Raw genomic sequence first — 19,110 nt, 5'->3', positions numbered from 1 at the left:
GAAAGGAAAGAGGAAAGGAAAGAGGAAAGGAAAGAGGAAAGGAAAGAGGAAAGGAAAGAGGAAAGGAAAGAGGAAAGGAAAGAGGAAAGGAAAGAAAGAGGAAAAGAGGAAAAAGAAAAAGCAGACAACTTGATTAACTCCAAAACCTAAAGTATACATGGAGAGAGACTACATTATAGGTGGTTAAAAGTTGTCTAAAACATCCCTAAAAATGACTCTGAACATAATGGGTGTCCTGTGTTCCATTAAAAACTACCACAGAACTATGGGGAGGAAATTTACATAAAGAACATTCACATCGACTTGGCTGCTGTAAAAAAGACTGTACAGGTGTGACTGTGTAGACAATCAGGTATTTGTTACAAGGCAGCTTGCCACATGTAGTTCTGGAACACAGCAAGGGTCATGATGGCATGTTGGGAAGAAGTGATACCATGCAGGCTAGAATTTTGAGGTGGAGCCACCGTACTAGGATGCTTTACGTGTTCTGCTGTATAAGCGAAATTTGAAAAAAGGATGATTAACTTATTAGAGGGAAGCTGTCATTCTTGGTCAAACTCTAACTTCATATACTCTGATTGAAGTCCATCTCCCACCTTTCCTGCTCCTATGCTGCCTCTGAAACCCCACTGTACAGACTTGGACATGTACACTAACCTTAGAGCCAGCAGTGTGTCGTATACAGATACACACACACACACCTTTATATATACCAATCCTTCTTTATGTGCTCAACTTCCAACTTCCATCCTCTAAACTTTATGGTCTTATTTTCTGCCCTTTAGTATCTTGCCCTTGAAATAAATTGAGTCTGGGTTGCTCTGATGTTCCAAGGAATGACTGAAGGCATACATGAAGGGAGACAGAGTCAGTCAGTGAGAGAGGAAAGCCTTAGGGATGTGGATGATTCTTAGGTACCACCTGCACCTAAAGAGCTTTCCACAGAGACTGAACAACACAGTTGTATTTGCTAGACTCTGACTTCCTGAAGGTGGAGTGTCCAAGAGATATTTGAGGCTGATGACCCAGTATGACTCTGGCTTGGGCTCTGAGAACAGGCTCTCCTCACAGAGGAGATTCCCAGCTTGCTCTTCTACTTCCCACCTGTGTGATGAATATCTTAACTGTTCCAAGTCACCACTTCCTCATTTGAAAAAATGGGTACGCTAGAATGAGCACCTATCTGGATTCTGGGGAGATCCTAAAGGTTGTTCTGAGAAGTAGAGGACCTATCATCCACTGTCCTGCCTTTAATGCTGTGACTGCACCTATCTGTTTCCCTGACAAAACTGTGGAGACTTTACCTGTCTCTTGTTATAAAGCACCATAGCACCCAACAGGTTAAAAAGCTCATACACACCAGAGAAGGGAAAAAATAAAGAAAGAATGAAATTTAAAACAAAAAAAACAAAAAAAACAAAACATGTAGAGGGAGCCAAAATTCCTGCCTATTAAACTCAGTTTTTTTTTCCTGCTGTTGTTGACCTGAATAAAACAAACCTCCATAGCTCCAATGTTCTCTTTTTAAAATAGACTGCTATAAGACAGAAGACAGAGCCTGTGAAAGTACAAACACAGGTAAAACTACCCTAATAGCACTGGTAAGTGTAGATGCCAACAAGAAGTTAGATCTGATTTTTTCACATTCTTTATTGGTTATTTTATTTATTTATATTTCAAACATTGACCCTCTTCCAGGTTTCCCCTCCCTAAAACCCCCATCCCATCCCCCTTCCTCCTTGCCTCTATGAGGCTGCTCTCCCACTCAACCACCCATTCCTGCCTCATTGCTCTAGCATTCCCTTATGCTGGGATATCAAGCCTCTATAGGAACAAAGGTCTTCCTTCCCTTTGATGCCAGATAAGGCCATCCTCTGCTACATATGCAGCTGGAGTCATGGGTCCCTTGGTGTTTAATCTTTGATGGTGGTTAAGTCCCTAGGAGCTCTGAGAAGTCCGGTTTGTTGATGCTGTTGTTCTTCCTATGGGGTTGCAATCCTCTTCATCCCCTTCAGTCCCTACCTTAACTCTTCCATTGGGATCCCCAGGCTCAGTCCAATGGTTGGCTGTATTTTCATCTGTATTGGTCAGTTCCTTGCAGAGCCTCTCAGGGGACAGCTATACTAGCCTCCTGTCAGCAAGCATTTCTTGGCATCAGCCATAGTGTCAGAGTTTGATTTCTGCAGATAAGATGGGATGGCTTTCAGTTAAGGGATGGGGCCTCCCACACACCCACCTCAAAAAATTTAACCCAGAATTGTTCCTATCTAAAGGAAATGTGGGGACAAACTGTAGAGCAGAGACTGAAGGAAAGGCCATCCAGAGACCACCCCTCCTAGACCTGATTTTTAGCTCAACCCATTTAAAGGTGGTATTCTGAGAATGATGCATACTGTCTCTAAGGAGAGTTCTCTGACCACTTGAAAAAGCTTAGGGTTCATAGCCTAGGGCTGGCTCACACTTAGATGAATGTGGTAGGCATGAACATGTGAGTGTCTGTGCTTGTAGGTTTGTATGCATGCACATGAGGTTCATACATCATGACAGCAAAGGAAGATCCAAGGTGTCTCCTATAACACTACTCATATTAGACAGGATCCTTCACTGAACTAGAAGCTCATAGTTTCTGCTATGTTGGCTGGCCAGCAAGGTGCAGATATGCACTCATGTGCCTAACAATCGTTATGCAGTTGTTGTGTTTCAAACACAGATCCTTATTTCTGCACAGCAGACAAACTTACCTACTGAACTATCTCTCTACACTGTACATTTAGCGTGAACTAGAAACCTCTATAGCTGAAGAGCAAGCAGTGCTCAGTTGTAGTTTTATCCATCCTAGCTTGTTTGAGACAGTTAATTGGGGGTGTTAGATGACAGTGCTCTTTTTCCAGCTAAGAAATAACTCTGCCTCCACTGGCATCTGCAAACCTCCCAGATACTGCATAAGGAGGAATGTGGTTACGCTTCTGCACCACTCAGGGAACCTTCCTGAAATTTAGTATACTCCTGGACTTTTTTTTTTCAATTAAGTCTGAGCACTAGCATGATCTTCTTTCTGAGTATTAACATGTATCCTTTCTAAATGATGAAGGGTTCTTTTCCTAATATCTTGAAGTCTACATATTGAAAGTTCAGTTATAGAATGTGTAATTAAAACTGGCCTTTCCTTCTGGGAGACAAATCTTTTTTATATCATATACACATGCACACACACAGATACACACACATACACACACATACACACACACACCTCTTGATGCAGAGTTTTCCCAATAGGCTTTCTTTCTCCTAATGCAATAGGGTAAATATGTACCAGTTTTATGTTAGACTTCTTTCTTTTAAAATTATTTCATATCGAAATAATTTTGAGATCACCACTCTGTATAAAGAATAAAAATCCCCTAAAGATATCTATATCTGAATTTCTAGAACATGGGGATACTTTAGGTCATAGGTAAAGGGTACTTAGGTTTGCAGGTGAATTTAAAATTGTCAGTCAGTGATCATAAAGGAAGTACTATATCCTTTAAGAAGACCTAATTAATAGCAAATATAGTACATAGGGAGGCAGAAGAGTTTATGTCACAGTGATGATACCATGTGGAAAAGACTTGGGCATTGACCATGAATACCACCCAAAGCCAAGACTGGCTATGGCATCCATACACTAGAAAAATAAAGTGAATGCTTGCTTTGAGCAGGACACCATCAGTAGGGTTTTACCCAGGAATAGCAGTTCAAACTCCGGCTTCAGACCTGTAAGATAATGAACCTGAGTTATTCTAAGCAACAAAACTTGCAGTAATTTGTTCTTGTAACAAGAGGAAATGGACATAACATTATTCAGTTGTATACTCACATTACACTCACAGAAAACAAGCAAACAGAGAGATCAGATGTGAGGCTAGTTGTAGGAGATACATTACACAGATAGGTCAAGGAGAAAAAGGTCCTTTCAGCTTCCGTGTTTGAAGTTGAGAGGTAGGACACATTTTTTTCCTTGCTTGGTTCATTTTAAAATGAAGACATGGGGTAGACTCTGAGAGATAGCTGCAACTGAAGAACACTTGATGCTCTTCCAGAGGACACAAGTTCAATTCCCAGCACTCACATGACAGTTAGCAACCATCTGTAACTCCAATTCCAGTGTATCCAACACCCTCTTCTGGCCACTGCACTCACTGAATGCATGTGATACGCAAACACGCATGAAGGAAATATAGTCAATATACATAAAATAAAAATGAGTAATTTTTTTTTAAAAAGTAAGACTTGGTCCATTTCCTTAAAAACATGCATTCATATGTACTCCAGTATCACTAGCTGCTACTTCACAATGGAATCCCTTTATCTATTGACAGTTCTGATTCAAAGACAGTTGAAACAGCATTCAAAAGCAGTAAAAGAGAAATAAGTAATAGTAGTCTGTCTTTTATGGCCACTTCCCATGCCTTCTTTTGGGGGAGCGGCGATTTCTCTGATATTCTAATTAGAATTTCATACTTCTATGGTATATACATTTCTTTCCTGCTTGCATACACATTTTAATTCCTGTTGAAAAACATAGGAGAAAGAGGGCCAAAGACATCGTTATGCTTCCTTGCTATCAGATCTTGCTCAGTAAACTCACTCTTAGAGAACTCACGGCAGCCATGAGCATGACCCACTTCCTGCATCCCACTGGGTCTTCCATAAGCATTCATCTGTTCAGAGTTCCAGTTTCCCATGAATGGAAAAGGTGAGCTCTGAGAGAGAGTTATGTGACTCATGGGTCTCCTTCATTCTGACACAGCCGAACAGGAAAATGATCTCAGAAATAACATGTTTGTCTGCGCACATGCTTGCATGCTTACTGCCAACGGAGATGGCAGGGGAAAGCAAGGGAGGGAAGGAGGTTGAGAAAGAGAACAAGGAAAACAAAGGGATTTAGAAACACTTTAAGAAAGGAATGTTGAGGCCTTTGCAAAGTATTCATTCTGAAAAGTTCTTACAAGTCTATAAAACAAAGAGTAATGAACAACACCGCTCAGTCTCTCTGCAGACTTAGAATACACTTAAAGCTACGCTTGCTGGGTTTCATTTCCCAAAGCCTTGCTCTAGTGCAAGGGATAGGCTAATGCAGTGTTAAGAACACTCTTCCGGCTCTGAGCATCCTGCACGGAAAAACTGAGAAAATCAAACTGATGGCACGGCCATGATGAATCTAGTTAGCCAGGCCTCGGTGAGTGGGACTGTGCCTCCGCTAAGAGCAGACCTAGAAGGTAGGACTAAACCCAGCAGGGATAGCGCGTGTCCATGGAGATGCTGGCCATCCTGTTTTTAAAAGCATCTGCTCCTTTCTAAAGGCCATGCGAGGCCGCCGCTGCTCAGACAGCCAAACTGAACAGATTCTCTGTGTGTTGCTATAAGGACTCTAACCACCAGTGGGGCAAGGAAGGGGAATTGATTCAAGAGAAATATATACCTTGCCATTTCTGTAGTCCCTGTTTTTTCCTGTCTTAAACCACAGCTGAGTGATCTGTGAGTTGCTTAAGCCCATGGCAAGCCCCCCCCCCCCTTTTACTTTCATGTTCTTGAATGTCTCAAAGAGGCAGTCATAGGATAGGTTCTTTCTTTTCTTACATGCCTCCCTTCCCTTTCTTCACTCTCCTCTCCGTTCCTTTACCTTTAAGCTTCGTTCCATCCTGTCTATTTCGAGCCCCTTTCTTTTTTTTTTTTTTTTTCTTTCTTTTATTGGATATTTTCCTTATTTACATTTCAAATGTTATCCCCTTTCCTGGTTTCCCCTCTGGAAATCCCCTATCCCATCCACCCTCCTCCTGCTTCTAGGAGGGTGTTTCTCCCACTCACCCCCACACTCCCACTTTCCATCCCTGGTATTCACCTACACTGGGGCATCAAGCCTTCACAGGAACAAGGGCCTCTTCTCCTACTGATGCCCAACAAGGCCATCCTCTGCTACATATGTGGCTGGAGCAATGGGTCACTCCATGTGTACTCTTTGGTTGGTGGTTTAGTTCCTGGGAGCTCTGTGGGATTCAGTTGGTTGATATTATTGTTCTTCTTATGGGGTTACAAACCCCTTCAGTTTTAAGCCTGTCTCTTTCTTAAGGCATTTCTTTCTTATTTTCCATCCAATCTTGCTCTCAGGAAGGAATAAACATATTTGTTTCAGGGTGACATTAGGGGCATACCTTCCCTTTCTGAAGACCAATGACATGTTAAAATTTGTTTATCTTTGTGCAATGAGATTATGATTAATTTTTAAAATTTCAAAAGTTATTTGAAATAGAAAGGTTAACACAATCACTCATCACTCACATGCACAGTTGCTACATCTCTAGGGAGGGATCCATTGGCTAGGGCCAGCTCCTCTGTATCAGGTATAGAATATTAGGACAGTTACTTAAGCTTCTATGTCTCCATCTATAAGGGTTAATATTATTATATTAACTGTCTCTATCAAATAGTATAGCATCTCATAGAGGGGTTTTGCATAATGCACAGAGTACAATATATGTCAATTAGAAGGGTCTCAGTGTTATTCATATATTAATTATATTAGAGGAAGTCAGAAGATAATTATTATCTTGGAGACTTTCTTTCTGCCATAAGTGAAACTAATGAGGTGGCATGTAGCAGCTTTGATAGAGAGGCCACACGTAGAGGGCTATCAAAAGAGACAAGAAATGGCATGGCAGAGGAGAAAAATGAACCTGGAACCAAGATACAACTAAAGTCAGAAAGGAGAGGAAAAGGAAAAACCTAAATGAGGAGAGGCAGTAGAGGGAGGGAGAACAAGAAGGAAGTAGGGGGAAAGGGAGGGAACAACAAGTTGTATGTCACCAGAAGTTCGTTTATCTTCTAATAAAAACTTTTAATTGTACATCTTAATAACTTGATAATTTACTTTATGGAGATTACATAATCCACATGCTCTGATTATAACACACCTAGGAACTATTATGATAATACATTGTGCAATACAGCTGCAAGTTTAAGATAGGAAGAAGTTTCCCCTCACTTTCCTACCTTAAAATGTAATCAGCCTTATGGATTAAAGAGAGCACTCAAGCAGGAATGTTGTGTTGCTTAATTGTTAAATGGACATCCATATGCATTTAAAAAAAAATCCATTCAGGACACATTCACCAGCCTTTCAGACTGATCCCTGTGATAAGTGAAATATACAGAGTCCTGTTTGACCAGATAGTTCCCATGGAGCCTGTTCAAGAAGGTCCTCAGTGTAACCTAGGAATTGCAAGACAGAGGAATATGCCATCTCTCAAAACGGAGAAGTAACTTCCTGTAGAATAAAGGACACATGAGGCCAAACAGTTTCTATTATCACGAAACAAACAAATTTAAAAACCCTTCTAAGAATCACATGGTGACCTTGTCCAGTTGCTTGCTCATTTGGGTTCTGATGTTAAGGGGCATCTTTTAGCAAATGTCCAGTTTGATCAAGTTTGGGGATACCCTTTCTCCTTTAATGGAAGGCTCTATGACTCTCAAACTCCTTCATAAAGAACTATGTTAGGCCTCTTTCTTAATTGAAACCTTCCTGATAATGCCAGACATGCTTATGACTTACTTTCCTTAGCTCCAATGAACAGAGAATACATTTTTATTTTAGAATCTCATTTCTCTTTAACTTCTTAGTGTGCCGTCCTAGTTTTACCTGTATTAAAGCAAACAGAATTTTGATGAACTTCCATCTTGTTCTATACTTGCATCCTTGGGTCACTAAGGAGTATATTCTGTCTCCTTTGTCTTTCTTTCTTTTCTTTTTTTTTTTTTTTTTTTTTAGACAGGGTTTCTCTGTGTTACTATCCTGGAACTCACTCTGTAGACCACACTGGCCTTGAACTCAGAGATATGCCTGCCTCTATCTCCTGAGTGCTGGGATTAAAGGTATAGGCCAACACACCTGGCTTCTGCCTTTTTTTTTTTAATATCTTTATTTTTTAAAGATTTATGCATTTTATGGGGATGAGTGTTTCCCCCCTCATTGGGTATGGATATCTGATGCATAGCTGGTGCCAAAAGAGGCCAGAGAAAAATGGTAAGATCACCTGGACCTGGAGGCACGGACAGCTCGGAAATGCCATGTAATTCTGGGAACTGAATCGAGGTCATCCACAAAGCAGCAACCACTCTTAACCACTTAGTCATCCCGCCGACTCCTGCATCTGTATTTTTAGTATTAATTATTTCTAAAGGCTTGTGCAGGTGGGCAGGGACAGACATATTTTCTCCATCTCCCTAATATTTATTAGCTGGACCGGAAAATTAGAGTAACAAGACACATTAACAGGGTTTATTAACACTTGTAATATGTATAGATATGGGAGAAGCATATTTTAAAGGTCACACTTTGCAGATCATATGCCATCGGATGACAGAGTAAAAGATTATGAAGAAGTGTCAAAAAGAAATGTATCTGTTCTTTTAGGGGTGGTGAATTAAAGAGAGTAAAATACATGGTGAAAAATAATGACAATTTAGGGTTGTATATGCCCAGCTGAGTGCTGCACAGTAGAGGGAGAATGCCTGCCAAAGAGGAATTTATGATTTTATTCTTTGTCTTTAGACTAAAAGTGGAAGGCACCAAGCTTTTGATATATCTTCCATATCTTAGTTACCTCCAGCTCAAAATAATCTGTATGCCAACGTGACATATATCAAAGAGGTCAACTGCTACACTATCAATTATTGTTTTAAACTTAATGAGTAATAAGTACATTCTAATCTTGTTTATGTTTGAGAAACAGTAGAATTGGCACATGTGACAGCAAATACATCTCTAAAAACATTTTTTCCTCCCATACTGCACTCTGTTGTGTATTTATGTGCATTCAAGTGTATATAGGATGTATTGCTATAAACCCTTGGCAGATTTACTACAAGTGATAGCAGATAACATTTTAAGAAGTAGCAAAGAAATGAAATTGATTAGGCATTGCCACTGGTAAGATCTCAAATTGAAGCTGCAGCCAAATAAAAGGAAATAATCAATTTTGCAGTTCAGTAAATCACCTCCTTTGAGAGCTTACAGGATCACAATGGGCCAATATCATAAGGTGGAAGTCCATTCTAAGCTCTTTCTCTCCGACCTGTTCACTGATGTGACCATACCCCTTCCTAAAGTTGTTTGTCAATATTTTCCACTTCACAGTCCTGTACCAGAGCCCAATATGGTCACCATGATATAGAGGGAGTGGAGTAGGGAAGGGCAAAGTATGTAGGACATGGTATATGACATGGGACCTATGATATCTGTGGTTAAATTTCAATTCTTCCAAATATTATTAATAATATCTCAGAAAAACTATTCAACTATTAAATCCTGAATTTCCTTTCTGAGACCAGAGTAACAAAATGGATAATAGGATTTATGAAGGGACAAGGTTTATAGCAGTGCCTGGCACAATTCTTACAAGTATTGATTGCTGTTAGCTGTTGAATGAGTATCTTTCACATCCTGGTGTTACCCTTGATTAATGTAACTTTGTGAAAATAACAATCTCTGTGCCACTGGCTTTTACTTTTTTTTTTTTTTTTTTTTACAATGCATGGGTAGAAAGTGGTTGTGCAGATAGATATTTCTTTTAAGAATCTCACACAATGGTGTCTCTAGCTGCATATGTATCGAAAGATGGCCTAGTCGGCCATCACTGGAAAGAGAGGCCCATTGGACTTGCAAACTTTATATGCCCCAATATAGGGGAATGCCAGGGCCAAAAGAATGGGAATGGGTGGGTAGGGAAGTGGGGGGCGGTATGGGGGACTTTTGGGATAGCATTGGAAATGTAATTGAGGAAAATATGTAATAAAAAATATTAAAAAAAAGAATCTCACACAAAATGAAATATACCCTTATAAGAGATGGCCATGTTACTTGGGTATGTTCTTGGTGCCCAGAAAATAAAAATATCACTGAGACTAAGGTAATGAGCAGCAAGTCTTCCAAGTCTTCCTGGGATAAAGAGTAGGACCCAGGGAAGGAGCAACATGACCAGCTACTTCACCCAAAGAAATCCTTCATCCCGTGAGTTTGCATTCCATAGTAATTCCGCAAGTCCCAAGGAGGACCAAAGACACCAGGGACTATGCCCAGATCTACATGTTACAAGCTAAGTTTTATAGCAGTCAGACAAGAAGGCTGTGGTATTTCTGTTTAAACTGTCAGAACTGAGGCTTATATTCCCTCCAAGGAAAGCCACGATTTATTCCAAGACTGGATAATGCAAGTATGTCTGACACACTATTCCTAGTTATTGATGAAAACTCTTGTCATTCTCAATGCTTGCCTCTTTTATAAAGCTCTTGGCACTAGAACTCATTTACCCGAAGCATAACTGACCTGTGTTCCCATTGCATCTAACAGAGATCTTTATTGCATAGGCCACTGCAATCACCTCCTCCCGATGCTTTATCTCCTACTAAAATGTTCCCAAATGATAGGATGAGAATTATGTCTCAACTTGTCACTAGGGTACTATTCAGAACTGATAGTGACAGCTAGAAAAACACTAAGGGAGAAACTGGATGGATACCTATTGCTCTGCAGGCGTGATGCCTGCAACTTGTCAAGCAAGTAAACTTCTGTGTCTTAGCCTGTAAAATGAAGATGATCATAATGCCTACCTCACTGAGCTGTGTGGAGTAAGTGAATTCTTGTTATTTTGTAATACGGTTGAGCCCATAGTAAGAGCTTAGAAAATTAGCTTGTTAGAGCCAGATGTATTTCCTACAATTCCCTTTAAGTTGAGAACTTTAATTGAGGTATGTAGACACTAAATTCAACAATGAAAATGCTTTCAAACAAGTTGAGTGTCTTGCAGAAGTTCATAGAATATAGAGGCAGAGAGTGAGTTCCTAGATAAGACTGGGAAGCCTTCCTGGATCCCAGGGAGCTACAGGTGTCCCCAGTGTCTATCTTGATTCTCTTTGCATTGGCATCAGCATTTCTGGCCTGGGATTTGGCAGAGTGGAGAAAAGTTACTAACTGATTAAGCCACTGTGGTCCTGGCATGGCCCAGATTCCTGGACATTCCCTCGAAGTTGCCTCTTTGGACTCCTTTGGGGCAGGATAGTGATAGGACCCCTGGGAACAAAGTGCAGAGTAGGATTTCCTGTTGACTGGAATTACCTGAGTTACAGCACATTCCCCAGGTGTTCTGAATTAGATACCTAAGAGGAGAACTTGCCTTTTTTTTTTCCTTCTCTTAAGCAAGCCCCATGATTTTTTTTTTTTTAACTATTAAGGAAGTTTGTGAAACTTTGCTTAGCAGAAACTGAGACTAGACTTGGGAGTGATGACCACCCTCCCAGAAGCAAATTACTTAATTTGACCCTTACGTGGTCTGTTCTGCCCTTTATCCCTGGTGCTTTGTAATCCTGAAGACTCGTGGGCCATTCTGTGGTTTGCTTAGGGACCAGAACAGCTGGAGAGAGTGAAAGAGCTAAGTTGGCTTGCTTGATCTTGGCTGCATACTCACTGGTGTGTTTTTGCTATTGTAGTTTTCTCCACAAAACATGAAGCAGTCTCAGGGACTTTGACACCAACCCCTCACTAAAACTCCCTTTCCACCCCCACCCCCACCCCCACCCCATATCCATATCCGTATCTGTATCCAGAGAGCAGGCTGAGCCTTTTCCCAGAGGAAGCTCTGGGAAGCAAAAGCAGCGACTGTAGCTGAAAAGGAACACTTGAGCTTCCCAGGCAGCAAACTAGCTCACACAGCCCTGCCCAGCCTGGCATCATCAGCGGGTGGAGTACTATCTCTCCGGGGCAAGTTCCTTGGGAGTGTCCCTTCTTCTTGGACCCTGCAAAGTCTCTGTTCTCCAACAGATGTTTCTCCCTCAGCTCTGAACTCAGAACACCCACCTGCCGGCTGCAGAGCAGGGTCTGGAGCCTGGATGCGCTTTGGCTGAACTGAGCCCCTCCAAGCAAATGCAAGCATCAGCATGAGAGGCTGGACTTTAGCCCAGGTCTGTCCTCACCCCGGGGGGCCAACCGCTTGGCTCTGTTCTTCAGTGAGGAGCCGCTGCTCACTTTCCCCCCTGGCAAGTCTTTGTTCCAAGCCAGACATTGCTCGGATTCTCTAATTAACTCCCTCCACACCAAAGGGGTCCGGAGGCTGGGATGCTCTGAGAGCATAGAGGATGCTGACTCTAGAGTGGGAGTCGGAAGGACTGCAAACAGTGGGTATTGTTGTGATTATATGTGCGTCTCTGAAGCTGCTTCATTTGCTGGGACTGATTGATTTTTCGGAAGGTAAAGTGGTCGCTCCCAGTCTGTGCGCTTGGTCAGGTCTGGTTCCGAACTGGATACAAATGCTGCAGAAGTTGCAAAGGCTTAATGTCCAAAGCAAAAGTTTTAAAATATGCATGCTTGACACAGAGAGCAGCCTAGCACCTGGACAGTTCATTTCTGTTTACCTGGAAAGCTGATGTTGGGAGGGAAGGATCTTGTAGTCTCCTCTTTCTGTTCGAAACCAATTATTTGGGTATAGGGTTGTTTATGGGTTAAATGTGTCATCGTGAGTGCTTGCTTTTGGTTGTCAAGTTCATTTTGACTACCACACCTTGAGTTCATTAGTGATCTCTCCCTCTGAAGGAGTTTTGAATTGTGAGGGAAATGTTGTGTTTGCCTGTCATTTGTCAGGAGTTGCTGGGGTGGAACTGGGTCCTTCATTATGATATAAAATGGTGTAAAATGGAGTTAATGGGTGCTCAGCAAAACGGTGTGTTAAAGATTTAATTTGCATGTGTTTCATTTACATTCCCCAGTGAGCCACCTTAATCATTTGTCTCCTGAACAGGGAACAGCACACAGGATAGCCAATGCTTCTGATATTTTATCTGATAAGAATCTCACCTTTGTTATTCAAAAGTCAATTTTATTATTGAGATACTGGCTACTCAAAGAAAAAAGTTGATTAACTTTGCTTATATTATTTGAATATTCATGCATGTATATATACATACATGTACATACATACACACACCTACTTATACAAGCACACATGTACACACATTCAAATATGAGATATTTACTGAATAGCATACTTTGAAATAACATACTTTAACTTAAACCAACTGATACTAATTCTTTATACAAGCTCTCATTTTTTTTCTCCTCAAATGAAAGAATATAGATGCCAGGATTCTTGCTCATATTTCTTCCAGCTATATGTATGCTGAGCTACAGGAAGTCACCTCTCACATGGTATATGATAAGGGACATAGGAATATTTAATTTTCCACGCTGTAGCATAATCATTCTAACTTCAAGGCTCTGACTGATAAAATGACATCACTCCCCCTTATATCCATTACACATGCTGTTTCTCATAGTATGTTAATATTTATCAGTATAGCAAAACCGTAGAATACCCCCTACAAAATAGGTTCAATAATATTGTTAAGCCAAAATCTTTCCAAAGTTTTTAGGCGAGAAGTTGGTTTGCTAATTCTATTAAACTTCTAATGGAAAAACATTGCATAAGTAAAATTTTCATTATGTTAAATAAGTTTTAATTCTCTCTCAAAATTCTGACTCAATAGACTAATATGTCTTATTTAAATACAAATAGAATAATTTCAAATTCTGAACTTAGAGTAATATGCATTGATATCATGTTAGTTAGCTATTAGTTTTTGTTCTCTGGATGTGGTGTCCTCAGAGTCACCATATTATGACCAAGGGGTCTTAGTTTAAAGCTGGGTACCCAAGCAGAGAAGCACCATGGAAATATTCGGGGAATATCAACCTTCATAACACTGTAAGACATTAAGTAGTTCTTCTATCATTGTCAATCATATTATAGAAAGTTTACAATTGAAATTCTCAAGCTAAAGGCCCTGGCAATGATTCGGATTTTAAATCAATTAAATTAGTGTGTTGGCACTAACACTTTAAATTTGAGCTTCAGAATTATGCTTATAAAATTATAAACTTAACTTTTCCTAATAGAGTCAATATATTTTGAGTTGATTTGAAATGACAGCCTTAAGGTGGATATCCAAGTTATAGCGATACATATACTTAAGTCTTTCTATGGACTCATAAAACATAATTATACCTATATATTTATATATATTGTGTGTGATGTATAGTAATCTGAGGTAAATTTGAATTCAGTGAAGAAGCCTTGATTATGTACAATGCCACTATATATAACATAAGACCCAAATTCATTTGGTATGGATCAATCCTTTTGTTCTGCAATAAGTCTTAACTGATGTTAGTCCAATCCAACACTCAGTTTATATAGATAATGAATGAAGTTATGAAGAGGTGCATGAGTTGGCAAAAACCAAATCATCTGGGAGCAGAAAGAAGACCAAAGTGAAACACTTCTGAGTGCTACAGAATGCTTTTCTTACCACAATTTCTGTTAGTGTAATGCCCTCTTCTAATGAATGTAAAGAGAATAAATAAAAACATTCACAGGGAGACTTTTCTAGTCTTGAATTGGCTCCTAAGACTTATTAAATCATCAGGGAGAAACATACCCAAAGAAAATATGATCATGCAGCAGCCAACTGATTCATACAAGGCTTGGATCCCAACCTAAGCATGGGATCCAAGCATGCTAAAACTCCTGGCCCTCACGACAGATTAGGACAACACACCAAATGGTCGCCTAAGCATCTTTCTAAATTCTGCATCAAATTTTATCATCATTGGCTTATATCCCATGATAATGAATGATAAATCCATACAGAGTCCAGTGATGATGAGACTCAGGAAAAATATGACAGCTGTAACTGGGGCTTCCTACATAGACTTCTTCAGAATATGACAATTGCTAAGCAAAGATAGAACTGACTGGCCTTTATAATTACCAGCCAAGTTGTGGATCAAGGAAAAAAGTGGCTAAAATTAGAGCCATAAGATACCATATTCATTCTTTGTACCCGTAAATACTTAAAAGCAGAGAAGTACTGCTATGGTGGCACATGCCTGGGCTGGCAAATTTCTCCAAGTTCAAGTTCAGCCTGATCTCCACAGCAAGTTCCAGGACAGCCAGAGCTACATAGAAAGATCCTGTCTCAAAAACCAAACCAAACCAACACAAATCATAACAAAACAAAACAAAACAAAACAGCAGACAATGGATATGCCAATGCAAATTTCAAATCATTCACTGAGATTATAATACAAATAAAATGGCTCATAATATATCTAATTTGTGAGGGTCAGTCATAGATGCAATTGTTGAGATACTATTCTTCTTTTTAAAATAGTCTTTCAATTTTGAAAAAGTTAAAAATATCCCATTTCAATGCACTATTTAGGAATCTGAAGGTTGTGTACCAATAATGGAATTTGGAGAGATGGCTCCATGGATAAGAGTACCAACTGCTCTTTCAGAGGACCAGGCTTATTCACAACATCCACCTACTAGCTCAGAACTGTCTGAAATTCTAAAATGTATTTCTAACCTTCCAGGGCACACCATGCATGAAGGTGGTACACAGGTATGCATACATGTGAAACATTTATGCAATAAAATAATAACATAAGTAATGAAGTATTAATATAATTATTAGAGGTTTTAGACTTGGCCACTCACAAAGAAAAGAAATAGTTAAAATGTAAAATGGGTATAATCTCGAACTTTAGTATGTCGTTGATATCATATTGCATTCTTAATGTTGGATGTTTATTGTCCTCTGTTGAGTTTTGATTGAGATGACAGGATGCTGAAAGTGAAAACGGATGGAAGACTCCCTCAGAGAATCTTACAATGTAGTAGCAAAATCATAAAGAAGATAAAAAGAAACCCAATTCTGGGTATAAACCTAAGCAATATTCCTTTGAGGCAGAAAATGTGGTGGGAATTTTTAAAGAGCTCTTTGGGAGTTTTTTTTCAGGAAAAGATAAGGCATGGGGCAGGCTGGGGTGGGGGGGCAGGGGGACCTACTGCACAGCACCTAAAAGGGGAAATCAGTCTGGTGGTTTCTCAGAAAATTGGACATAGTATTACCAGAAGATCCAGCAATACCTCTCCTGGGCATATACCAGAAGATGTTCCAACTGGTAATAAGGACACATGCTCCACTATGTTCATAGCAGCCTTATTTATAATAGCCAGAAGCTGGAAAGAACCCAGATGTCCCTCAACAGAAGAATGAATACAAATTCTCAAGTTGGAGAATGAGGGAAAAGAATTGCTGTTTGAGCAAAGAGCTAAGGCTGGATTCCCAAGCCCAGATGACGGGTGATTTACATGGAATTAGGAAAGGACTGCTTATAGCACATTGAGCTGGAGATGATAAGGTTACCTAACATTGGTTCCAGTTATACATATCCCCTATTCCCGAAGAGCCATTGACTCTAACTTTGAAGAAATAATAGAGGATAACAAATAATTCACAGAGATTATAGAGAGAATAGGTAAAAGTCTATTCAGAACAGAGGAGCTAGCTAAACGATTTATAATTCACATGAGAGAGAAGATAAAAGCCCATAGAATTTTTTCTACCAAAAAAAAAAGTTCAGAGCTGGCCTTCAATTTCCAGTTACTGAAGAAATTCCCAATTAATGCAATATCTGTGGCCTGCAGCTGTTATAAACAGCACTTCTTTCATTTCAAGGAAACTTGGTCTTAAATATCTTACGTATGAGATAAGAAACGTTGAAGACTCAGCTCATCATCCTTGGTATAACAGTTTAATGGAGGAGAGGCTGAAAATTTCTAATAGATAAATCTGACATCTTTCAGGACCTTCTATAAGGAAGTAGAGAAACCCAATGGTAAGCCACTTTTGCCTCAGCCTGTTTTAAAAATGACTTGTATTAGGACATACGGGTTTCAGCAATTGTGTCATTCATTATTTCTTGATTATCTACATTATGTGTTCTGTATGATCCCCAGGATTAAGACTAGTAGAAGATCACCTTTCCCCTTAATGAACTCTTACTTGAAACTAGAGATCCAGGTAAACACATTGTAATATATCATGTACTATATCATGGTAAATCTACCCAAGCAAGATCTTCCATGCAGATTGTAGCTAAATCCAAATGGAAGATTCAGAAACATTCAAAGTTGGGCAAGGTAGAGTTTCCTTTAAGCTTTCTTGCTATTGATAAAGAGAGACCTATCAAATTTATATGCAAGGAAGGTGCTTAAGCAAGTACTATATATAAGGCAATGGGTGACATAACATTGTGGTGGAAGCACAGGGACCTGGTGCACCATATGGGGTTCCTGGAACAACAAGAAGAATGTGTGAAGAGTTGACACAGACTTATTTCTCCTTGGTTTTGATCATCCACAGTGTTTAGCACAATTTTACACACACACACACACACACACACACACACACACACACACCAATAGCATGAGTATAATTTGCTTTCTGCACTGAGTGCAATTCAAGACTTCCAATGTCACTTTCAAGTGTCCATGGCAACCTCAAAATTGTGGATTAACTGATTACAATTTTGATGATTTATTTTTCTGATAGTGAGATCTCATAACAAAATCCCTCACACATTAAATTTGTGAAACTTTAGAACCTAGGATATAATTTGAGCTGAAATATCTAGCTGTGAGCTGCAGACTCCTGACTCAGATGGACTTTGATTTGGATGGGAAAGCAACCCATTCATTTCTGTAAAGTGGAAAGCATTTTTAGATTTATAGCTGCAGTTTAACATATATGCACGAAGCACCTACTGTGTGGAGGGGAATTGAAGACAGCAGGATATTTCCATGTCCTGAAGAATCTTTCAAATTGCTTAGAGAATAAATGGCTCATGAACAACTTTGGCAAGATGAAAAAATGTCTTGCTGTACAAAAAAAAAGCAAATCTTTTAGAGAATGACAAGAGTTCTCCTGCCCTCTTCTGGTTGCTAGATTTCTGAGTGAAGGGGTGCTTGAATGAAGGCGGTAATATTTGGAACCTCAGGACTTAAAAGATTTAAGATTTTTAACAGGTAGACACTGGTGTGAAAGATAGAAATATCAGTTATAAATACTTATAAATGGCAACTTCTTAAGCTCTCTTTTGATGGTTAAAGAACAATAAATATTGACATGAACAATGAATAGGTCTGTGAAGTAGTTAAATACCAGGTGGACTTGGCAGACTATTCCAGACTCATTTGCCTTGGAACTGTTTCCATTTTACCCATTTTCAGAGAGCATTTCCCATCCCATTCTCTAGAGAAGAGCTGTAGCCTTTACTGAAGGATGAGGGTAAATATAGAAACCAAGAATTTCTACCACTCAGTTCCTTGCAACAGTAGAGAGCATCAGGGGAAACATACCTGTGGATGAATAATTTGAGGGAGGTCATTGTTCACTGGAGGAAGATGTGGTGCACGACAGGAAATGTAGCACATCTTGTTAAAGAGGGTATTAGAAAATACTAATGGGGTTGGAGTCTGTAGTGAGAACCTTTGAAGAGGGTTTTAGGAAGTAATGCATTGGTCTGTACTGTACTTTGGTAGGAAGACAGAATGAATCTCCTACAAGTTTTCTTAATCTCATCCACAAGAAATGAAAAGTGAACAAAAGTGAAAACTGTAATTAATAACGAAGAGATGGCTATTTGTTGGGTAAATGAACACTCATACTTTCCTGATTGAAAGATTCTGTTTTTACCTCAGTTCATTCATTTACACTTCAAATGATATCCCCCTTCCCAAAATCTCCTCCATGAACCCATCCGTCCTTCCATTTACCTCTATGAGAGTTCTTCTCCACCCACTCATCTACCTCTGCCTCACCACTCTAGTATCCACCTATGCTGGGCATCAAGCCTCCACAGGACCAAAGGCCTCCCCTCCCACTGATGCCAGATAAGGTCATCCTCTGCTACATATGTAGCTGCAGCCATGGGTCCTATACTCTTTGGTTGGTGGTTTAGTCAGGGTGGTCTTCTTATAGCCGTGGAGATATATCACTAGACTCTGATATTCATATCCTGTTTAGTGTCTACATTCCTCATGAGAAAACCAACACAAACTATGCCAGGCTAGCTACTGGTCATGGTGATGTCCTAGTCCTTGCGTTTGTGATGGTTTCTTCACTGATACTGCTTGTCCAACGACCACAATTCAACAGCCACTGAGTTATTCA

The 19,110-nt window shown here is 39.8% G+C and overlaps 1 protein-coding gene across 5 annotated transcripts in view; it reads left to right on the top strand.

The window, feature by feature from the left end:
- Kcnip4 (potassium voltage-gated channel interacting protein 4) overlaps positions 1-19,110 on the top strand; it is a 1,098,278-nt gene that overhangs the window by 882,348 nt on the left and 196,820 nt on the right. The window contains exon 1 of one of the 5 annotated variants that reach the window (XM_021161804.2): positions 11,775-12,283. The exons of the other annotated variants lie outside the window; for them this stretch is intronic. Within the exon in view, the coding sequence (XP_021017463.1) occupies positions 12,172-12,283 (112 nt within the window). The 5' untranslated portion in view covers positions 11,775-12,171. Of the gene's footprint in view, positions 1-11,774; positions 12,284-19,110 lie in introns of those variants that run through there. 5 annotated transcript variants of the gene reach the window in all.

This window comes from Mus caroli, chromosome 5 (assembly GCF_900094665.2).
Source record: "Mus caroli chromosome 5, CAROLI_EIJ_v1.1, whole genome shotgun sequence".
Lineage (NCBI taxonomy): Eukaryota > Metazoa > Chordata > Mammalia > Rodentia > Muridae > Mus > Mus caroli.
The sequence above is the reverse complement of the archived record's forward strand: the minus strand, read 5'-3'. Positions and strand labels throughout refer to the sequence as shown.